The following is a 21647-nucleotide window of genomic DNA, read 5'->3' as shown; positions in this document are numbered from 1 at the left end:
TTTCCTATAACTTATCTTTGCTTTTTTGTTAAATATTGAACAAGTTTACCTCCATCAGACACATACCAATTAGACCCTGCTATTTATAAGGGGACCCAGGTCAAACAGGTTGGTCACTGGTTTAATTTTTAACAATGTGCTCTTAATTTGTAAAGTAACAACAGCTGTGGGATAAATGTACCTCTGAAGTGTACTGGACTACAAGTATTAAGTAGCATAAAATAGCAATACTCAAGTACTACAGAAGTGCACACGCACACACACTCACACACACACACACACACACAGTTCAGTTCTGCATCAGTGGAAAAACTGATGACCCGCTGGCTGGAAAACGTACCCACCCCCACCTCGAGGGCCAAACCGAGGTCTCAGCACCAAGCTGGCTGCTCCACTTGCTGCATCTCCTCCCTCCTCCTCTTCCACACAGCGAGGCTTTCACTGGATAATAAACCAAAACCAAACCTTGTTTTTTCCCTTCTCTTTATTCGTTTGGCAGAAACAAATGGGAATAGACAGAATGCTATCTGTGACTCGACAGACTCCCTGAAGCCAGACATTACTAACAACAGCAACACTTCATGTGTGTGTCCTCGTCATTCAGTCTTTGTGCACAGATTGCAGGATGTCTGCTGAAGGAGGACCAGACGCAGAGCCTTCACAGGTCACCTCTCAGCTTAGGCTAGGATTAAGCTCACTTCATTTCAGGATTTCGCAAAACTGAGGACAAATAATGCGCCGCAGAGCTTCCTTTGCTTGTCCTCGTGCAGTCTGTGTGAATCATAACTCCATCGATACATTTCAAGGGTCTGCAAACACATGAATTATTCAAATAACAGTACATTCTGTAAGCTTTAAAGGACATCCACGCTGATTCTGTGAGTAGTTTATTCTGGCTGAGTAGTGGTTCCCTTGTTGAGTTAATACTCCCACATGGCAAACAGTTAACAGATCCAGGTTCGCTGGTCGTGGTGACAAAAACACCAGTTTTTTTCACCAGTGTTTTAAGGCAAGAGTGACATCATCAGCCCAGCCTGGATCAAGCTGACCAATCATTCTGCGATCATTACTATGTACAAAATATATATAATCACACTTATTTACAGGACATGTGGTGACAGACAAAGCCCCCCCGGGCACCCACATGGTTGACATGAATACAATAAAGGACACAGCACCTCTAGTGGCAGAAAGACGAAGACACACACTGAGAAAAAACTTGGCACTTGTAGATTTCTCCCACATAAACGAAACAGAGACAAACAGAGTCAGTTTTAGTGGTAAACAATGCAGGAGCCTCCCGTTCACAGGCCGGCCTCACGAGGGCAGGTGTGGATCGTTATTGGCCTGTTTCTCTCTTCTTCTTCTTCTTCTTCTCTTTTCTTCATAAGGACAAAAGTATCTGGGTCTCAGAGGAGGCAGATGAGGCTTTTCCCCTCCTCGATCTCCTCCTGGACCTTGTCGCTGGAGGTGGCGATCTCGGCCTGTGCGGAGAAGACAGCGCAGATGAAGGTGAGCACAGTGCCGCCCATGGCCGTGTAGAAGGCCCAGCCCATGGAGCAGAGCCCGGCCCGATACGGAGCCGCGTCGGGGCCACAGTACAGCTGGACCTTGTCTGAACCCCAGCCAGCAGGGTACAACATCAGACCCAGGATCAGAAACAGACCTGCGAGAAGGGAAACAGAGAGAGGGATCGTTAGCTGATGGCAGTTTGTCCACCTCCTGTTTTTTTCCCATTCATGTCATGTTTTTGTCACCCATGTGATTTCAAAGGTATCGTGGTGAGTTTTAGACCTCCAGTCTGTAGGGCCGCTGACAGCAAGTCTGCATGTAACACTGTAATGTGTGTCGAATATTTCACTGAAACCCGTCCAGCAGATCCTGTAGAACCGCTTACATGCTGAAAATATAGCCACCGAATAGCATTAAAACAAAGGTTATGTCCTACAAAACTTTCTCACATTTCTCAGCGAAAATCAGTCCAGTTTTATCTGAAGGCTGTTGACAGACAAACTGAGACTTTGGGAAGAATTCTAAAGTAAAACCCACAAATCTCCATTATTATTGTTTATATTCTGAGAGGTTTACAGACAAAAGATTGAACAGGAACGCTAAAGACTGAGCAGCAAACATGACTCAGTCAGCAAATTCGTCTGTAAATGAAGTCCAAATTCATTTATCAAATTCAGGAGCAATTCTCTGGAGGCCATGAATGTTCATACCAAGTTTTTCAAGGCATTTTGCAAAAAAAGGGTTCAAAACCAGAAAGTTCTCTAATTTTTTAACAAGGTAAGGTGCGTTTCATTTGGTCGCCTTTACCTCCTCTAGTTGCTGTAACTTCCTGGGAAACATCAGAAAACCCGTCAGCGAAGCAGTTAACCACTCTGTTTACTATTGTTTGTAAATCTCACTCATGATGGAACACGACTGTTCATCTTCAGCTGTAATGGTGGTTGTTTAATGATGAAGACAACAACCGCCATATTTTGCTATTGTTTTGATTGAAAAACCCCTAGTGGCAGAAATTACACACTGCGAGTTTAAGGGAGCCGTCGATCTGAACCAAACATCTGATGGAACATCATCTTTAGGCAAAAGCAGATGAAATGTGCTTCAGGTTCTGATGGCCTCTGTTCATGATGATCTCTGTGACCGCCGCTGTTCTCTGCTATGAAAACATTTCTGTCCACAGGGCCATCACAGAATTCAAAGCATCCCATCAGCACAGAAAAGGACATAACAAAAAAAAAAAAAAACAGCATGAAGAAATGATTTCCTGCTGACTGTCTGAAACGTGACTGAGGATAATCACGGCGAGACCGCCAGGAAAGAGAGACCTGAACCTGAATCTTGACACACATGTCTGTCAGGTCGGCAGAGAACAACAGGAAAAGGTAGCCAAAGGGCTTTTCCCGCCTGCCCCAGTCACTGGCTGACCCTGCGGCGTCCTGCGTCTCGGGGGAGGGAAGGGGTCACTTCCTGTCAAACCATGACCCATTTCAACAGACTTGGTTTCAGCACCTTAACGCTAATCCCGACACACACACACACACACACACACACACACACAGAGCTCTCGTCACAGATGCTCATACATCATCTAAAAACAACCTTTGTTCTTCATGTAATTTAATGTCACGAGGTTTCATCCTTTCCTCTGCTCTGCTCTTCCTCAGGAGCTCAGGAGGAGACATTACAATAATACAATTACAAACAATAAATGAGGCACACGGCTGCTTCGACCAGCCGGCCTCGCTGCCTGGCTTCATCAGAATGTGGAAGTGAAACAGTCGCTCTCTCTCTCTGCATCCTCTCTCTCTCTCTCTCTCTCTCTCTCTCTCTGCATCCTCTCTCTCTCTCTCTCTCTCTCTCTCTCTCTCTCTCTCTCTGCTTCCTCTCTCTCTCTCTCTCTCTCTCTCTCTCTCTCTCTCTCTCTCTCTCTCTCTTAAAGCACCCAATATCGTATTAAACAAGGAAATGAAAACTAGGTCATAAATTCTTTCCACATGTTGCTGCATTGCGCTGACGTCCAGACCGGCTCCAGTGATGGACTGAAGGTATGGTTTTAATTCCCAACCCCACCCCTCCTAAGACCCCCCCCCCCCCCCCCCCTCCACACACACTCATTCAAACGCACCCCCCCCACAGCCTGGACCTTCTAACCTAATATCCAACTGTGCTCCACCCTTCCAGCCTCACTATTCCCTCTGCACTGGCTCTTGTCTCCGTTAACTTCCAAACTGTCGATTCTCCACCATCAATCCATTTCTGATGGCTGCCTCCCGCCACCAACGCCCCCCCCCGGCCCTCTAACCTCTGCTCCCACAGCCTCCACCCTGTAATACAGCACAGCAGGCCCTCTGCTCCAAGAAATCTGGCCCCCCTTCTACTTTCCAGGAAAAAAAGAGGAGCTCCCCCCAAACGGCCCAAAATCCATATGAAGTGAAAATAAGAAGAGACAGCAAGACGGCAAAAGGAAATACTGGCAATCTGTCAGTTATTTTCTCTGTCAACTGATCAGTGTTTGGCCTGTAAAACAGTCATCAGTGCAGGGTGACGGCTAGTTTTGTCCTAAACCCAAAGATATTTAATTTACGATTCGATTCAGAAGCAGCAAATACTCACATTTAAGAGGCTGGAGATTATAAAAACCAGTTTATTTTCTGTCAACAGCGTCACCTGATCACATAGTGTATTCTGATTGGACAACACCACTTGGATGGTCTAAATATTAAAAATAAAAATATGTAGATATCTGCACACGATGACACTTGTCAAGCCTTTCATATTCCATCAGGCTCTGCTGGTTCAAACCCGAACAGCCTGATTTAACAGCCCTGCAGTAAATCCTCCCTTCATGAGTTAAGTTCAACTTTGGCTGAATCAGTTTTATTAAAGACTCAACTTACTGGTCACGACAGAGGCTGTAATTTATGGTGCTTTTGAATTGTGCTCTTTTAGACTAACAGTTGCTTTTAATATTTTGTTAACCCCACAAAACACTGGAACTACTGAATCGGTTGGAGCATGTTGTATCTGCCATGTTGAAATAGGTGGTTAGCCTCACAGAGCTGCTAGCATAGCTTTAGATTCTTAGCTTTCATTCATTTATTCATTTGGGGTTTGTGCAACAAGCTGCAAATCACAGATATATTATCACTTTTAGCTGTATGGCAAACATGTTAGCAATGTTACCTCTTAACACAACCAAAATACAGAACAGCATTAGCATTAGCCACCTCCTGGCTCTTTAACTGCTGAATGCTCCACTCTGTCCACCAGCTAGCTGCTAACTTTTTCTGTCTGCCGTTTGGTGCGGTGGGTCCAGCAGAGCTTATTCGCTAAAAACAGCTGGAAAGGTGTTTGATGAGAGTCATGGCATCGAACCAAAACCATAAACCTGCAGGCTGTGAAACAATGAGCTGAAAGACGCTGAAATGCTCTCAGCTGAGGGAAAGTCTGGTGCTAATTCTCTGTGGGTCAAGCGACACCTTTTACATCACATGTAGTCGTTTGATCCATTGCTAATGTTAAAATAATGATTACAGCAGCTTTAATGAAGGACATGTGGACTAAAACTAGACTTCCAAACAACAACAGCGTGTGCTCCTATGAGAGTATTTGGTCTCAACAGGTTGCATATGTTCATAATGTGGCCTTTTCTGCTTGTCGGAAGTATACTGCTGCTCCCCAGTTAAAGTAGCAGTGGTTGTAAAATGCTGCCAACCCACAGTGGAGAGCAGTGTAAAAACCAGATTTCCTAATATTGCATGTTTGCTCTACATTTGGTTAGTCTCACTACCAACCAGCCATCTCCACTGTAAACACACATATCCAGTAAAACTATTCCATTTACAGGTTTCCCCTTTTATGTCAGCCAGAATCAGCAGTCCTGCTTCACTCTTTTGTGTAACTCATGATATTTTCTGTCACAGTCATCGTCACTCAGTAATGCCGCTTGACTTCCAGTAAAACACTGTTTTGTTGCCCTGACTTCCAGCCTGGGGCTGAGTCATGGTCAACGGTTAAATCTGTGACGAGGTGTGTGCCTCACGGCTGGAGGGACAGTTTATGGCAGGTAATAAAAGCATTCGACACCAAATGCACAAGAATTGGAGACAGTTTTACGGCCAAGTGTGTTTGCCGTCTTGTCTCTAATCCTTTTCAGCTAAGGTTGGACATGAGCGACGATGAGTGAGGACGACGTTTAATAAATGTACAGAGAATTCACTTACAAGAAGCCTTTCGGGACCTTCTAACTGTGCGCCTGCAGGGTAGAAAGTTCACCCTGCTGACCCTCAACAGAAGGTCTGTTTCAGCCATTCGATTACGTGAAGTAAAAGGAATAGATTTACTTTCAGCTGAAATCTGAAAACCACCTGAGCTTAAATTGACCGTCAGTTTAATGGCATCTGAGAAACTGTGGCCATCAGGAAGTGTGTCATGGGGGACAAAAGAGTCTCAAGTAAAAAGTACAAGTGACATCAGCGTATGTGCAGATTAGGTTAAGGGGCTATGAAGCTACTCCAGTGCAATGACGTGACCATCTCTGGCAACGGCATCACAATCTTCCCATCTGAGGTCAATCACTTCCCCAAACATCTGCCGTCTGGCTCCAGTTTTCTCATTACCGGAGGGTCGGCATGAATAGTGGAAAGAGTGATTAGTATAAAGTCGGTCTGCTGGTGGATATCAGTGAGAGTGATATCATTCGCAGGCCTCGTGAAAAGACAGCAGTCAAATTGAAGACTCTCATGCACAGTGACTGATGGATGGGTGTTGGAAAAAGGACAAATGCACGTCGGCGGTTACACTGTTAGATGTCAGACAGGAGGTGTGCTGAGTCTTATCTCGTCCTGCCGTTGAAATGAGAAAAAAGGTTATCAGCCTTGAGCTTCGCAGGCCAGAAGGAAACCCTGCAGCCTCCTGAGCTGTTTGAAGCTCCTCTCGCCCCCTTTCCTCTTCCGCATCCTCATCCTCTCCACAATGAGGAGACTCAGCGGTGCATGTCCCCTTCGCTGTGCGTCCCAAACTCTCAGTCCTTCATACAGATGGTAAATAAAGGGCTTTATGGTTATGCAACACTGTCTCTGGTAGCTGCTTTGGTGTGCATGTCTATGAACAGATTCCATTTCTACTCCTGAAAGTTGAAAATCGACCTTTTGCTAAATAAACCCTTGTTCTAGCAGTGATTGTCCAGTCATAGCGTAGCAATCGTAGCTTGGCTCGGCAGGCCTGACGAGCCTGGGTTTTCTCCACATTGCAAAGGAGTTAGAATTTTAGAGGGGTGTCATTTTTTTATTGCACGTCCTAAACCTGAAACACAAGACCAATGCTCTGCAAATGTTAGCTTGCCCGGCTAACTACATTAACAACCTGCGGCAGGAAATGAGCATTATTTCAAAAGCCAACAAGTTTACTGCATTATGACAGGCTAGGTTTCATAGAGACGCGTTCAGGAGTGGAATATCCACTGTGTAGGAGCAAAGATGCTAACGTTAGCAACTGCTCTTTGTCTGGTTTTAGGAAGTTTACACTCCAGAAACTCAAGCTACGTATGCTGATTCAGCACCTCAACAGTTAGCCCTCATCCTCGAAGCCTTTTCTCTTCTATTAATGAAATGTGTCTGAGTAATGGAAACATGGGAATGAAATACAATTTTTAGACCATTTCTATGTATAGCGCTGTACCGTAGTACTGCTCCTTTACTTCCATGTCTTCTCCTGATACATGTAGCTTTTAGTATAATGTAACAGTATATTATATCAGTACTATATGTGGCCAATAAGTGCAATTTCACACCCTTTTACACAGTTTTTCTCTCAAAAGTCAGCTAGAAGACATTCAAGTCAGCAGAGTTTAGCAAACAGAGTTAGCATTCATTTGCTAGCTACAGCTGATAAAACAACATTTCAGATGACAAACTTGATGGTCGTCAGCTACATGTAAACCAAAGTTTGCATCATTAGCGATGCTTTGGAAAGAATTATAACTGCTGTGACTTCAAGCTGAATACAGCTGCTGTGCAGGAGTCATTCAAGCCTGCGGGTGGTGAGCATTTATACGAGTTTATCATTAAAATCCAAACACAACAGCCTTGAAAAGGAGTGGGTGATACATTTTCGGTCACAGTAAATTTATTTTGTGATATTGAAACAGTTCTGCGACAAAGCCGATTTTTTGTAAAATACACAACAAGGACGATCTTGCCTTGCCGTCCTCGTTGGTTTCCAACATTGCCCATAAATGTCTATAATAATAATATGTGTAACCCTGCATCAAAGGCATGCAGCTTTAGTCAGATATGTGAAGAAAATGTGGAAAGAACCATGCCATAAATAAACATTCATGTTGCTATTTCAGGTTTATTGGGCGGAGGGAGCCTTCCAGTAGCCACACATGATTCACTCTGGATTTCAGCAGCCTCTCAGGTCAGCAGGCCTGCACAGAGCTGGGTTTACAGCTTGGCATGTCCTTCACCACACGCCCACCTTTTTCTGTTTGGGCCTGCACCAAATAAACAACTGTGGGGGAGGACAGCCATAATCACCAGAGAGCTGAGAGCTACAAGAGGAGGTTCAGCGGGCACGATCGCATGGCCTCCTCCCTTCCATAATTCACCACAGTCAGTCAAAGTGGCCGGAGATTTGGCCTCAGACGCAACGCCACGGACACACACCCTTCACACACAGAGATACGCATGCGTGTTTGACTTCAGGTAAAGCCCGTGTCAGAGAGAGCTCCACCTGACTGGGCAGAAAGTAAATATTTGGGTGGCAGTTGCTCCGAGTGACAGCTCCGAGGGTGTAAACAAGCCACCGTGTGTTTTAAACCCCTGACTGCTTGGGCAGAAGCTCACAGAAGGCTCCACCAAAATCAAACACATCATTCTCGCAGTGGGAGTTGCGGTGCTCGTAATGAATGTGTTCAGCTGAAACTTTTCATTTACCTTGATGAACGGTGGACGCCACAGGAATGAGGAGAAACAATAAAGGTTAGAGGAACTGCTTTAAGGCTTTATGGTTCCTCTGTTCTCTGTAGATCAGCCAAGTCACATCTTTGTTTGGAATTTTAAGATATCTCAAATGGAATAAATACATTGATAGTATCAAGGAAGGAAGTAGTGTAGTTAGCGGTGTACTGTAGCATTGATCCTGTTTTGAGTCTGGCTTTAAGGTGTGTCCTGATACTGAGGTTGTAAACTGGGTTATGCTGTGCTGGGTTACAGAACATTCAGAGCCCCTCACCTCCACACACCTGGTGAATGATGGCTTGAAGTGGGTCGGGATGTCAGACTGACGGTTTCGGAGTGTTACAGAAATCATCAGACACAGCTCCCCAGTTCAGATTTGTTAAAAAAGGTGATTAGAGGGGGTTCTGACAAGCAGTTCTGACTAAGTATACTGCCGCCTCTTTGTTCAGTGACACAAACCTGATGCTACGTGACACCTTTGTACCTGTAGAAGAGTCAATTTGGGCTCAAAGCGTAAAATGTAAATACATGTGTGTGAGCGCGTCTCACCTGCGATCCCTTGCAGCAGTCCACACACGTTAAAGATGCTCTTCTTCATGATGCTTTGGAAGCACATGGTGAAGACCGAGATGAACGCCACGGCGCACAGCAGCAGGATCCCCGCTGCCAGGAAGATAGAAGTAGCCTGCCAGAACCCGCTGGCTATCTCCCCAAAGTGTATGGCATACGGTCCGCACAGTATTCCACGCTGCAGGTGGGGCAGTTTTATACAGCGGCCGTAGATGCCTAAAGTGGGCCTGTAGGCCTCTCCGGCTGTGGTGGCCCCATGGGGGCCGTAGACGGCGTCGGGGGTGCGGGGGAATCCCACCAGCCAGTCAGTGCTCATGAAGGCGATGAGCTCGCCGAACGCGGCCACGATACTCAGCAGAGTCCACAGCATGGAGCGGCAGGTGACAATGACATGGCACATGCTGACGGTGGCTGGAGTCTGCGTCTGCTCAGATTTCTACACCGCTGAGAGGTGAAAAGGTGGAGTGTGGGTCAGAGGTCCTCAAAAGACCGAGAGCTGAGGCTGCGATCCTTCTCCGGCGGCGATGTGAGAGCGAGTGACACTTCACAGGAAGGAATAGGTGACTATGCACAAAAGGTTCAAGTCAATGATTCACAGTCTGCTGCTTCCCTCGTTTTCCCTCTGCTTCTTTCACTTCTTATCTTCCGCCGGCGTCCTTTCTGCACAGCTGTTGTTCCTCCTCCTTGGACTCACCCTCCTTCTGTCGGCTCGGTCTTCAGACTCTTATTCTGTCTGGTTTTTGGTGTCTACATTGTATTGAAGTTGTGTTCCCTGAGCCAGCCCGCTGGCGTCACATCAGACACACCTAAGACAGAAAACAGAGAGACACAACAACAGGGTGAGCGCTTTAATTGCATGTATAAAATGTAATTGTGTGTATAAAAGGGACTCTGAGATGATCGGTAATTTTTGCTTTATTTGAGGCAGCGCAGCTCTCCTGTTTCTACTCTGTCATATTTAGAAAAGCAGAAGTGTGCAGAATGAGGAAAGTGTGGAGGAGGAGCAGAGAGAGGAAGGAGGAAGGGAGGCTTCTGGTGTAGATCTTCAGGAGAGGCTCTAATGAGTTGTGTAGGGACGTGTTCATTTGAAGTGGGCCTCTTCTGTTTTCACTGTGTTTATGTTTGAGGATTTGTGATCAGGGCTCTCGTCGTGTTCTCTACTCCCAGTGGCTCTGCATGACTGAGGCTGTGAAGATGAAAACTAGAAAAACATCATGCATGTCTGCCTTGGTGTGTGTGTGTTGTGGTGGTGGTGGTGGTGGTGGGGGGTTGAAACGTGGAAACAGTGGAATGAGAAGCGGATGCAGACAGAGAGAAAAACAAGCCGGAGGCCTCTCATCAAGCAGCCCACGCAGCTGACCTGGGGTCAGCCAACAGTTGATAACACAACGCCCGTCCGGCTGTCACATGACCGCCGATAACCTCGCTGACATCAACCCTGCTGCACTGCTGAGTCAGTGACAGCGCAGCGAGGAAGCTGCAAATGGTGTCAGTTCATAGGAAAGTCACATCTGACACGTAACACAACCAAATCTGTCTCTATTACAACAATAACCGCCTACAATTTTTAAGAAATGTGCACTTTCACAGCAACCCTGGAACAGTTCACAACTTCAGGTGTCAAGAAAGTCTTCATTAGCCAAATCCTGAAGTGCACCGACAGTGACTTTCAGAGTTCTGCATCTCAGGCAGCCCTTCATGACTCAACAGTCACAAAAAAGAGTGTATTTAAGGAAACTCATCACCATGAAATGTAAGGAAAACGTAAAATGTTGGATACAAAGTCTGAATGGGAAGTGATACCTCGAAAATGCAGCTCACAGCTACGCTAGCAGCTCTGTCAGGCTGCACTCAACGGGGCTTTGAGCTAAATGGTAGCCTCAGCATGCTAACATGCTCACAGTGACAATGCTAACATGCTGATATTTAGTCGCTATGTTTACCATGTTCACGATCTTAGTATGGTGTGTTAGCATGCTAGTATTGGCTAAGTAGTGCTCATTAGTGCTCGTTTCCTTTAATAATTAAGAGCAACCATATCAAGACAAACTACTGATGTTGCCATGAAGCGATTAGCTTAGTTTTATATAAAGACTTGAGGCAGCAGTAAACAGCTAACCTGACTTTCTCCAAACTTCAGATATGGTGGGGAGTTGCATGTTGTCACTATTTTGTTTGGACAGAGCTAAGCTAGCTGTTTTTCCCTGCTTCCTGCCTTTATACTAAGCTAGGCTAACTCAGGGAATAAATGTATTTCCCAAAAAGTCAGACTGTTCCTTTAAGGAGGGTTAGATCTCTTCTCTTTTCCGCTGAATCAAACAGAAAGCTATAAAAGGTCTAGTCCTTGACGTAAGTGTCTCTCACGGAGTTATAAACTGGCCTATTTCACTAATAAAATAATTACATCAGAATTATGGGCCTAATTTTTGCACCTCATGCTTTTCTTAAATGAAGTGAATCGTTTGAAGTGATGCCTTGTTCTGATTCCAGGAAATAGACCGTGACGTCCCTATCCAAAGCCCTTACGATCCCCGGGGGAGCTCCAGAGGCTAAACAGTCAAACTTTAATTCTATTTAAGTTTTGAAAAGATTTGATTTACGAGAAACATTAAGAAATTTGAGCCAAACATACATTAAAACTTGGAGGCTGGAATGCCAGAGAAGATTAAAAGATGCTTACACTGTACAGGCCTTTGTGCTCATGTTATAAATACAGCTCAGGGCCAAAGCTGACAGTTGTTTCTTTTCTCTGAGTCTTTTTTCCCTGCTGCCTCTTGGGAGTCTGTTAGTCATTCTCCAGCCAGCGTTTGGCAGCAGAGGGAGCCGCCGTAGACACGTGTGCCGCCTGCACTGCGAAGTTTCCGTCACTCGGGCCCTGACGTGCTCTTACGGTGAGGGGGGCCGCGGCCGTGTCCTTTGTGGTCGCATCCCAACGAGTGGGACTCGATGTGTGTGAGTCAGAGCATTACACAAACTTTGATCTTTGTCATCCTGTGGAGATATCAACAACAGTTCCCTCCTTCATCTTCTCCAGCAGAGAAAATGACCCAAATCTGTGGGGCGGTGTGTGTGCGCAAGCTAACATCGACTGTGCTTGGACGGTGTAGAACAGATGAGATCATACGAGCAGGCACAGACAGCCGCCTCTGTGGATTTGGACCAAAATTAATTTTATGAATCACACGCCTTCTCATTGCCTCACCATGAACAGATGCAGGAACAGATGCAGACGCACATTCCCGAACTTTGTGAAAAAAACTCCCCCCTCACAATAAGACCGTTGACATTCGGGGTCACGGAGGTCCTTTGACGAGGCTGATGTTTGACGTTAGGATTTAAGACAAACGGGCAGTCCGAAGTTTTAAGGTCAAACATTTGCTGGCCAGTTGCGAAGACTAATTCCTCACTGACAGGAATATTGTTGGAAAACACTTTGGACCTGAAACAATTGGAACCAGCTGGGCAGATACGGAGCTTTAAAGACCTGCACACTTAACCTTTGACCTTGCTTGGCTGCAGTGTGTTTGCATCACGTGCCTGTCGGTTACACAGTACCTACTCAAGCATCTGAATTTCTCTCAAGCTGCCAAAAATGTGGGTTAGTAGAGCTAAAACAAGTCTGGGCACGTCTGGTTCTATTAATGTACCTGGTATTTGTCACATCAACATACACCCAGACGTCTGCTCGCCGTTCCCAGACAGATTTGAGCAGATATCAGGAACAGAAGTTTCCCAAGATAGAGTGAAGCATAGGTAGTCTGTATATGTAAGGCTTGAGGTGGATTTATGATGTCTTTTATAGTCCCTGAGTAACCAGGAGGGAGACCCGGGATTATTTGAGGCTCGGTTTACATGCACAGAAGAGTTTACAGCCCTCAGACGGCACCCACCACCCCGATGAACCCAACACTAATCCCCATGTGCGCACCCACTTACAAGACTCCCTGCCATCTGACGCAAGCTCCCCCAGAATGTGAGCTAGGAGGGAGCTTCTGCACAGCTGGACCTCAGTTTGTCTGCAGCTTTTCCTAATAAATCAATAATCAAACAGGAATTCATGATTAACTCATCATGACTGAGCAATGGGCTGTTGAAGACGCCTGTTTGGTCACGTTCAATCGAAAACAAACACGACAGCCATACGCAACGGCGCTTTGAGCTATATGCTAATGTCAGGAATCCTGAGGGTCACATGAATCTCTGCAACAAGATATGTCACTAAAGTCCCAGACGTCAACCTCACGGCGGCACTAAAGGAACAACCATCCTCTGGGGATCATGACTAGCAATACAAAGTTAACTAGAATCCATCAAATCGTTGTTGAGATACTTCAGGCTGCACCACAGCGGTGGATGGACTCACCAGTCGACTAATGCTGTCTAGGCAATGGCAGTGTTGGTTGACCATTCAACTTCTACTACTATGGCTAAAAAGCTTGAGTACACAGCTCCTGGTCAAAGTGTCCACTCAGCCTTTCTCTTATCACAGCAGCAATAACAGCAGGAAACGCCTTTCTACGCTGCCACCGACAGGAAACAATCTGCATATCTATGGACATGCCACGACTGGAGAAACACGTCACCATGGAGAGTGTTTGTTTAGAGCTGGATGAAAGGTTTAGGGAGATTTCACGGGAGCTCGACATGCTGAGAGGAGAGAGCAGCAGATCTAAGCTTCTACAACTTGTTCCGAAGCTGTTAAATATCATCCAACTCTGAAGAAATGTGCATCTTCTCGGATTGGTTGCGTTTCCAGCCCACACCTCTCTGTTGCCTTATGTGACCAGAGGCAAAGCAATTTTAAAACAAAGGGAGTGTTTATAATCTGTGAGGATCCGTTTGAATGAAAAGCCCCTGCAGCTACTGAAAGGGAATGCTGGACATGATTGGTCACGGAGGACCTCAGATGCTAGTCCAGTCACACTTTGTTGTCTAATTAGAAAACAAATTACAACCATCAGGTCTGTGACAACCATGTAAATCAATGAAATGCAGCAAAAGCAGTTTTTTCTTACTACATGCATCCTTCTGATTGTGCGTGATTTCATAGCTCTTCTGCAGGCGTTCCAGTCTTGGCTTTGTCATTATTTAAGGACAACTGCAGACTCTAACGGTTATAATAGCAGTCAGTAACAAAGCAGTCAGGTTTTCCACAGCAAAGCAGCCAGTCTTTCCTAACACTTCTGCACATCTGCTCGGCATCTTGGGGCTCCGTGACGCCCCGGCGAGCTTGTGATTCAGACCTAAAACATAATATTTATAGTCTATTACATCAGCGAGGAGCACAGCTGACAGTTCGTATGAGTAAGTGTTCACCCAGGGAGGCACTTCAGGGGATTAACGCAGCATAATTAAGAAAAAGAAGACAATGGTCCAACCTGTCTCCATTGGTCTGTGGATAGTCCAGCTCTCCTGGAGATGTGGCTTCTCTGCCCTGACTCTCCTCCTCTGCTCACACACTTTAATGCCTCTCTCTCAAACTCCCGGACCCTCCCCGAGTCCCACCTCCCTGGACCGCCACGTCTCCTCTGATTGGCTGGGCCGACACTGGAGCCACACTTCTTGAGAGAGTCCACATGGTGGCCATATTTCAGTGCTGAATCTGGGTTAAAATAACAAGAGCTGGTAGCTACAGAGGGTCTCTCCTCTTCCTCTCGCTCTCCGTCAGTCTCAGTTTCTCTCACCTCCTCGCTCTGTTTTCATTGCTCTCTGCACTCTTTTAATCGGCCAAGGCCACCATCTTATTATCAGCCTAAATGCATTTTCACTAACCAAAAACAAGTACGCCTGAAGTATACACCATTAAAAGTACTTCTGTGAATAAGTACACTTCTCTTAATATCCTGTTTGCTAAATTATTTGTTTAATTGTAAGTGGATTAGTCTAACACTTCAGACGATACACTTGACAGACGATATAAGTGTACTTCAGAGTATACTCTACGTATAGCATAAAGTGTACTTTATGCTATGAAACTACTTCACTGTTATGTGTCATTTTGTTCTTGAAGTATAGAAAAACATTAAAATGTACTGCTGCTATTGTTGTTTTGTGTGTAAGCTAAACAACAAGTTTGATGTTCAAGTGTTACTTTGTGTTTAAAGAGGTGATGGAAAGTAATTGAGTACATTTACTCAAGTACTGTACTTAACTACAGTTGTGACGTACTTGCACTTTGCTTTGTACACTAGTAGTATAATTTTTGTGCTTCAACAAAAATGCATGGCTGGTGTACACTGAATGCATCTATTGTGCTATTTGTCTTCTTCTACTGTGTAGTCTGAATTGACAGTGCAGGGGTAGTAAGCTTACGAGTACTGTTATTATTTAGTTGTATGTAAACTTTACTTTAAGTTAAAACTTGCACACAAAGCTTGTTGAATATCCAATGCATGAACCACATCCCCCACAGATCCACTAACATCCTTCCTCTGTCAACAACAAATCTCTGACTGCCAGATTAGATGGCTGCCTGGGTGCCCAGTTAACTGCCTGATGGAGCAGATGGTTCGCTGTTTGACTAACAGATTACCTTTGTGGCTGACGGGAGCAAAGCGTCCCTGGACTGCTTACAGCAGCATCGGTTGCATTCGCCAACACAGCAGTCAGCTGCAGCGTTCGTCTGACTTTGTGTTCACTCGCACAGAGGAGACAAATTAGTTCCATATGAAGACGGAAAAAGAGGCCGACTCAGACAGGAAGAGAGGCCGATAGGCAGGAACTTGAAGGCAGCGTGGAAAGCCTGAGGAAGAGGCCTTTCTTATCAGTTTGAATGGAAGTTAGGCCGTAACAGTTCAACAATAGTTGCTTTCAACCTTGATGCATGTATCCTGAACCTAATAAAATCTCTCCTTTGACCCAATTCCAATAAATCCTGGTGACTCATGCTCACCTTGTGGTCGTGAACTGGATGGGAAGAGCTTAATGGCTCATTTTAAAGCCACACAAAGTCTCCCTAAAATGTCTAGAATATCACAAAAATGCCTTTTCTCATTATAACAATGGCTCACTGAGCTCCACCCTTAGATACTGTTGTTATGCCTGTTGAGCTTTCCTTTGTCTCATGTACACAACTTGAAATTCACAGTATTCTTTAAACAATGGGTCATTGATTTCAGGCAGACGGAGACAAAAGTCAACTTTCCATTTCCAGACAGCAACCAAGATTCTGCCGGCTGAATGATAACTGTCACGAGCAGAGTCTACCTGCTGGAGCTAGCTCACTAATTAAGCTAATGTTAGCTGAGCTGTCTGAAAACACTGTCTCAGGCTGACCTTATTTCCAGCTGGCTTCTTTAAAAAGAGTGCCTTTGAAATGGGGTCTTAAATATCCAATTCATAGCTACATACATCATGCTAAAAGGCTGACGCTAAAGCTAACAAGGTAAAAAGTTAGCGTCCTCACCAGCTGATGACGCATGTGGATGATATAAATAAAGAAAGAGCATTATTTTTGTACTGTAGTGTAGAGCTAGTTAGCCCTTATTAGCCTACGTACTTGCTATCTCAGGTAACACTGGAGTGTAAACCTTCCTTCATCCAATAAACAGCAGGACAGAGCTGCTAACGTTAGCATCCAGGAAGATGAACAGAGCTTTTTTTTGCCATAACCTGTAGCCTCACAAGCTCATGTAACCTAGTTAGTTAATGGGAGTAATGTTCAGTTACTGTAAATACTAAGATAGCGATCTAACTTTGGTGGCTTACAATAAACACACTGTATAATCCACTCTTTCACTCCTTTGTTTTGGGTTTGAGAAGGATGATTAAGTAGACACCATCCAGATTTTGATATTGCTACAGGTCTGTGCACACCACTCAAACATGTGGAGGAATCCACAGCTGGAAACACCTGCTGTGCCCTGTTCGTTGGAGGGGTTCAGGGAAATATCTCAGTCAACTTTCTGTTTATGTTCTCAGCCCCATCAGGAGCCAACCTGACCGTGAGCGGACCTCATTCTCACATATCAGGTTTCTGATTGTGAGATACAGACGCACATCAGACAGACACTCAATACAGAGACAGCAGCGCTGCCTGAAGATGCTGCAGGAGATTTCTCTTGGCAGCCTCGGGAGCTCGGACACAGCACAGGCCCCCACATCAAAGACCGGATCAGAGGACAGCGGAGACAGATCCTCGGCAGTCATAGCCGGAGCTGCACATCCACACACATGCCGGGCTCAATCATCAGTCGTGCAGGTTCAGCAGAGCGCTTGGTAGAGTCTGGCTGTTGGCTTGCTGGTAATTCATCTTTCCTTGTCAGACTCTGATCAATAGATCCAAAGAAAGCTGACGAGTGAGAAGCAAAACAGGGTGAAAACCTGACAACTGTCTGATAACAGGCTGGGCAGAAGAAATCCACCTACACCAGACACCACTCACATCATCACCATTGACAGATTTAACTGGAAAGAGGACGGACAGTTGGAAAAGGGCGTATGCAGAGCTGAGAACATCTGTAAAGATTTAGTCCTTTCAAGAGTTTCTACACTTGAAAGTTCTGAACATGACAACAATACAAACAGTGACTTTCTGTGTCTATACACCTGTGACCTGGATACTCAGGTGAACCAAAACGCTATTTTGATAAAGCAGTCCAGAGTGAGTCAGGAAGGAACTGACTTCATACTACAGAAACCAAATGCTGGATTCTGGCTCGTGTCGTGATTCCCGGACGTGCCTCGGATATCTCAATGAGGTTTTTATCTCCACGTGTTTCCAATCTGAGCTGCGCCTGCATGCGTTACGTCAGTCCACCATCCAGCCACCCTGAAGAGGCTCCACAGGGTTCACTTTTAGAAACTGCCGTGGAAAGACGTGGAAGCGACGGACAGACAGACGGAATATCTGGCTCTGATGAGTTTCCAGATGAGGCAAATATAATGACGAGTCAAATCAGATATGGATTAAATAGAGTGCAAAACAAATGTCTTGACAAGGCGAGGATGTGAGAGCGTACCTGATGGCAGCGTACAGATGTAACGAGTACACCCCTCCTGTTTCAAATATGTCAGGCATTTCTCGTCACCCCACAAAAAAGATCAGTATCGCTGCAGTCTGAAAGAGATCTGGACCGACAAATGGAAGATGGGGAGTCTTCACTGCTATACATTTACTCCTCCGTGCAATCAGAGAAGTCTGAGGTCAGTTTGAATCCCACAGAGGGAGCAGCTCCGACCATCTGGCCACTTCAAGGCCCATCAGCAGGCACATGGAGGCAGATGTTTCACATGCACATACAGGACGAAGGTCTGCATCTACTGAGCACCCTATGGTTTCTAACTCACAGCCTGGGCAGAGCTGGGTGTTGTTTCAGTGTTTTCATAGTTGTATCTAAGTTTCTCCTTTCATGATTTCATGAAAGCTGCTGAAATTTCAACAACTTCAACATCTTATTCACATATTTGACCCCGATCCATTTCTGTAATGCGACAGCTGAGGTCAAGAGACAGATACACTTCCCCAGCGAGGTCACGCCACATCATTTTTATCCATTATGCTCTTGTCAACGGTGGCTGTACTTCGGCATCTCTTAGTGTGGGAGAGGTATCTCTGCGGCATATTTGCTAATTTATGTGGGGAGTACCGCTGGAGCATAAACACAAGGATGTGTTGAAGGTGAGGAAATCCCAACACTGAGCTCCAGGGGGAAGCGAGACGGGAGCGTGGGAAAGAGAGAAGGAGGGAAAAGGAATAACAGCACAGAGACCTGAGTGTCGAACAGATCCCACAGCTAGTGGTCAGCGGGGAGCACACCTGCGGGAGGTGTGGAGCTAACATGTCGGTCGCACAGGCACCGAGGACTTATAACACCTCCGACTGCGAAGAGAAGTCGGAGGAACTGTGGAGAAACAAGCAGTCTGAGGGGAAAAAGAAAACAGTCCCACCCTTCCCAAGAGTCCTTTTTAGTCCAAATACATACATAGAACATAATAAAAACACCACATAGCAGTGCACACATGAACACATGTGGACCTGGGCACACAAAACATGCACACCTCCATTTGATCTCAGTGTGAGTGGTCAACCGTTTCCCCCTGGAAACATCTGTTTATACAATCTGACGGACTGCGTGTCAGTCTGGTTTGAGTGGTGAGGTGGGGCAGGAGTCGCTGCAGCCGGAGGGACGGGGTGATCCTTCAGCTGTGCCTCTGAGGAGAACGGCGGAGGTCAACAATCCCTCATCTCCTCATATTGACCATAACAGCCCTCGCATGGCGAGCCCACGCCACGAGGGTTAAGAGGGTGACGGAAAACAAAGACCATCTGACATATCACAGTCTGGCCTCAAAGTGGGTGGCCAACCAGACCACAGACGGGCAGGGTTTCACTGGATATCCAAATCGTGAAAAGATCGCTCTGTGCTGCTTGTCACTGAGGAGGTTTTTTCTGTGCCTGGTCTGAGTCTGTCCGTATGGCATCTCTGAGCTGTTAAATATCAGCTCGTGGCTTTTGAGTTGAGGATTAAGGAGGCTGAGGAACAGCAACAAAACAGAGATAACATCCATCAGAACGGCACTGTGGCCTCAAGCAGCAACGCAATCACTCCTGTTTGTTGTGTGAGAACTAAAACGGAGGAAAAACAGCTGCTGTGAGACGTGACGAACACTGCAGGGAACATTTCTCCTTTTCAAATGCATATTTAATCCAAACTGTGCCGCAGCTGCACTTTGTGTTTAGTGTTGATTAGCTAATGTTAGCATTAGCTTTGCTGTGCCTGCACGGTCTAAGCTGCTAGCATGGCTGTTGACTCTTAGACTTGTTAGGAAACATATTTCAATTATATTCAACTTTATAAAAATATATTCAACTTGGTGAACATAACTTTGAAGAAATTAGGGACGATATTCTTCAGGCCTATTTTCTCTGAGTACTGATGGACAGGGGAGCCCTGAGGAGCCCCAGCACTTCTCCTCAGTTTCCCACTGTTAGAGAGCTGCAGAGTTTGGGGCCCTCAGGCCAAACACTGTCTCCATTATGCTTAACCATTTCCAGCCCCACCTCAGCCCTGCAAACAGCCCCAGGGACCGTAAACACAGGGGGGTCGCAGGAGAAAAGTCCTTCCACTTCAAAATCCCCGTGCTTCTGTTCTCCAGGCCAGACTCAGGAAATCAGTCACTCCGCTGAGCCGGGCGGATAGTATTTGGCCTTCTTCTCTGGGGGGTTAAAAGCATTGTTCTCACCGAGTTTTGTGCCTGGGATGAGTGCAGTTTAATCCTAACTTCCCTGTGGCTCTGACACAAACTCCCCTGCAAACTGAGACCTCGCTGGCTGCTTTATCCAAACGCCCCTGGGGGCAGACTCATAGCTGTTGTCGGGCACTCTGGGCTAAAACCTGATACCCTGCACAAAATCAAAAGTAAGCACCGCAGTGGAACGTTGGCACCGGATCCTCTCGAGTTTCGGATAATAAAAGCATAAAGCGATATCATCGCCGCTCTCAGGCTCTTGGCAAATCACATTAACGGCATGTGTAGGAGGCGAGGAGACGAGGGACGGAGACAAATGAGGGGAGAAGCCGGGAGAAAAGGAGACGCTGAGGACGAGAAGGAGAGGTGGGAAGCTGAGAGATGAGGAAGCGTGTTGCTATTGTCAGACTGGTTTCGGGGGAGTAAAGTGAGAAGTGCTTTCACTGGAGGACAAAGAGAGGAGTGTTGAGAAGTCACACTTTAAAAAAATGTCAGGTTATACCAAAACACTGGACACCACCGCAGACACAACAGGAAAATTAGAGCTGACATGGCCGGATACATAAAGGCTGTCATGTCTGATATTTCCAGAATAAATGAGGGAGACATCCTCAGATAACAGCTAATAGAACTTTATGGGTTTTATTATCAAACTTCCTGGTAGGAAATAAGAGTGTGTTTGAACTTAATAGATTTAATTCATAGATTAAACCTCAGTGACAGTCTGTTCCCATTGATGTGTCCAGCATACAGCATGAGGACAAGGGAGGTCAAAAACAAGCATGAGATAACAGGAAGTGGACCGCTGACAAGAAGTCTCCCTATTTTAGGAGCAACGTGACAAACGATTACTCTGTTTATTATCTCAGAGGGGGCTTTCCACTTTGAAATGACCTTCACAGGTGGTCCCGGCTCATTATGTCTCACTGCGTTGTTTTCCTCCATATTGGAAAAACATGGTCACCCCCAACACCCCCAACATCCTACTTCATCCAGATAAATATGCCAGATACAAGAGTCAGCGTGGCAGACAATGAAAGCAGCACAAACTTGAACCTGTGGAAGATGCAGTTTCACCCTCGGTTAATTTAAGGTCATTTCCAGGCTGTCAAGAGTTTTTGACTTATAATACATTAGTAGATATTATAAGTTGTATTAAACTGCATTAGCTTTACCTCGCTATACTTTATCAACTGGCAGTGTATACTGCAATAGAAAATTTGTTTTATTTGGTCTGTATTTGCTCTAAACTTTATTTTTTTGTGACTTACTGGACATTTGTACCCACACAGGCTTTAAAATTTATCTAAATGAGCTCATCTGAGGTAAACCTCTGACATGACTGCTCACACTAAGAAGCTGACTGAGAAAGAAAAGGTTTTCAGGGCCTTTAAAGGGCTTGTTAGGCAGCAC

At 45.7% G+C, this 21647-nt stretch overlaps 1 protein-coding gene across 2 annotated transcripts in view; it reads right to left on the bottom strand.

Moving 5' to 3' along the window:
• Window positions 1-475: 475 nt before the first annotated feature.
• The window catches only part of lhfpl2a (LHFPL tetraspan subfamily member 2a), a 34804-nt gene continuing 13632 nt past the window's right edge, over window positions 476-21647 (bottom strand). The window contains exons 1-3 of one of the 2 annotated variants that reach the window (XM_076758227.1): window positions 14423-14501; window positions 9024-9850; window positions 476-1666 (exon numbers count right to left, since the gene is read on the bottom strand). In XM_076758227.1, coding sequence (XP_076614342.1) covers window positions 1410-1666; window positions 9024-9444 — 678 coding nt within the window. In that variant the 5' untranslated portion in view covers window positions 9445-9850; window positions 14423-14501 and the 3' untranslated portion in view covers window positions 476-1409. Of the gene's footprint in view, window positions 1667-9023; window positions 9851-14422; window positions 14502-21647 lie in introns of those variants that run through there. The other variant, XM_076758228.1, reaches the window with a different exon arrangement.

Source organism: Chaetodon auriga, chromosome 19 (genome assembly GCF_051107435.1).
Source record: "Chaetodon auriga isolate fChaAug3 chromosome 19, fChaAug3.hap1, whole genome shotgun sequence".
NCBI classification, from domain to species: Eukaryota; Metazoa; Chordata; class Actinopteri; order Chaetodontiformes; family Chaetodontidae; genus Chaetodon; species Chaetodon auriga.
This window is presented reverse-complemented; position numbering and strand designations above follow the sequence as displayed.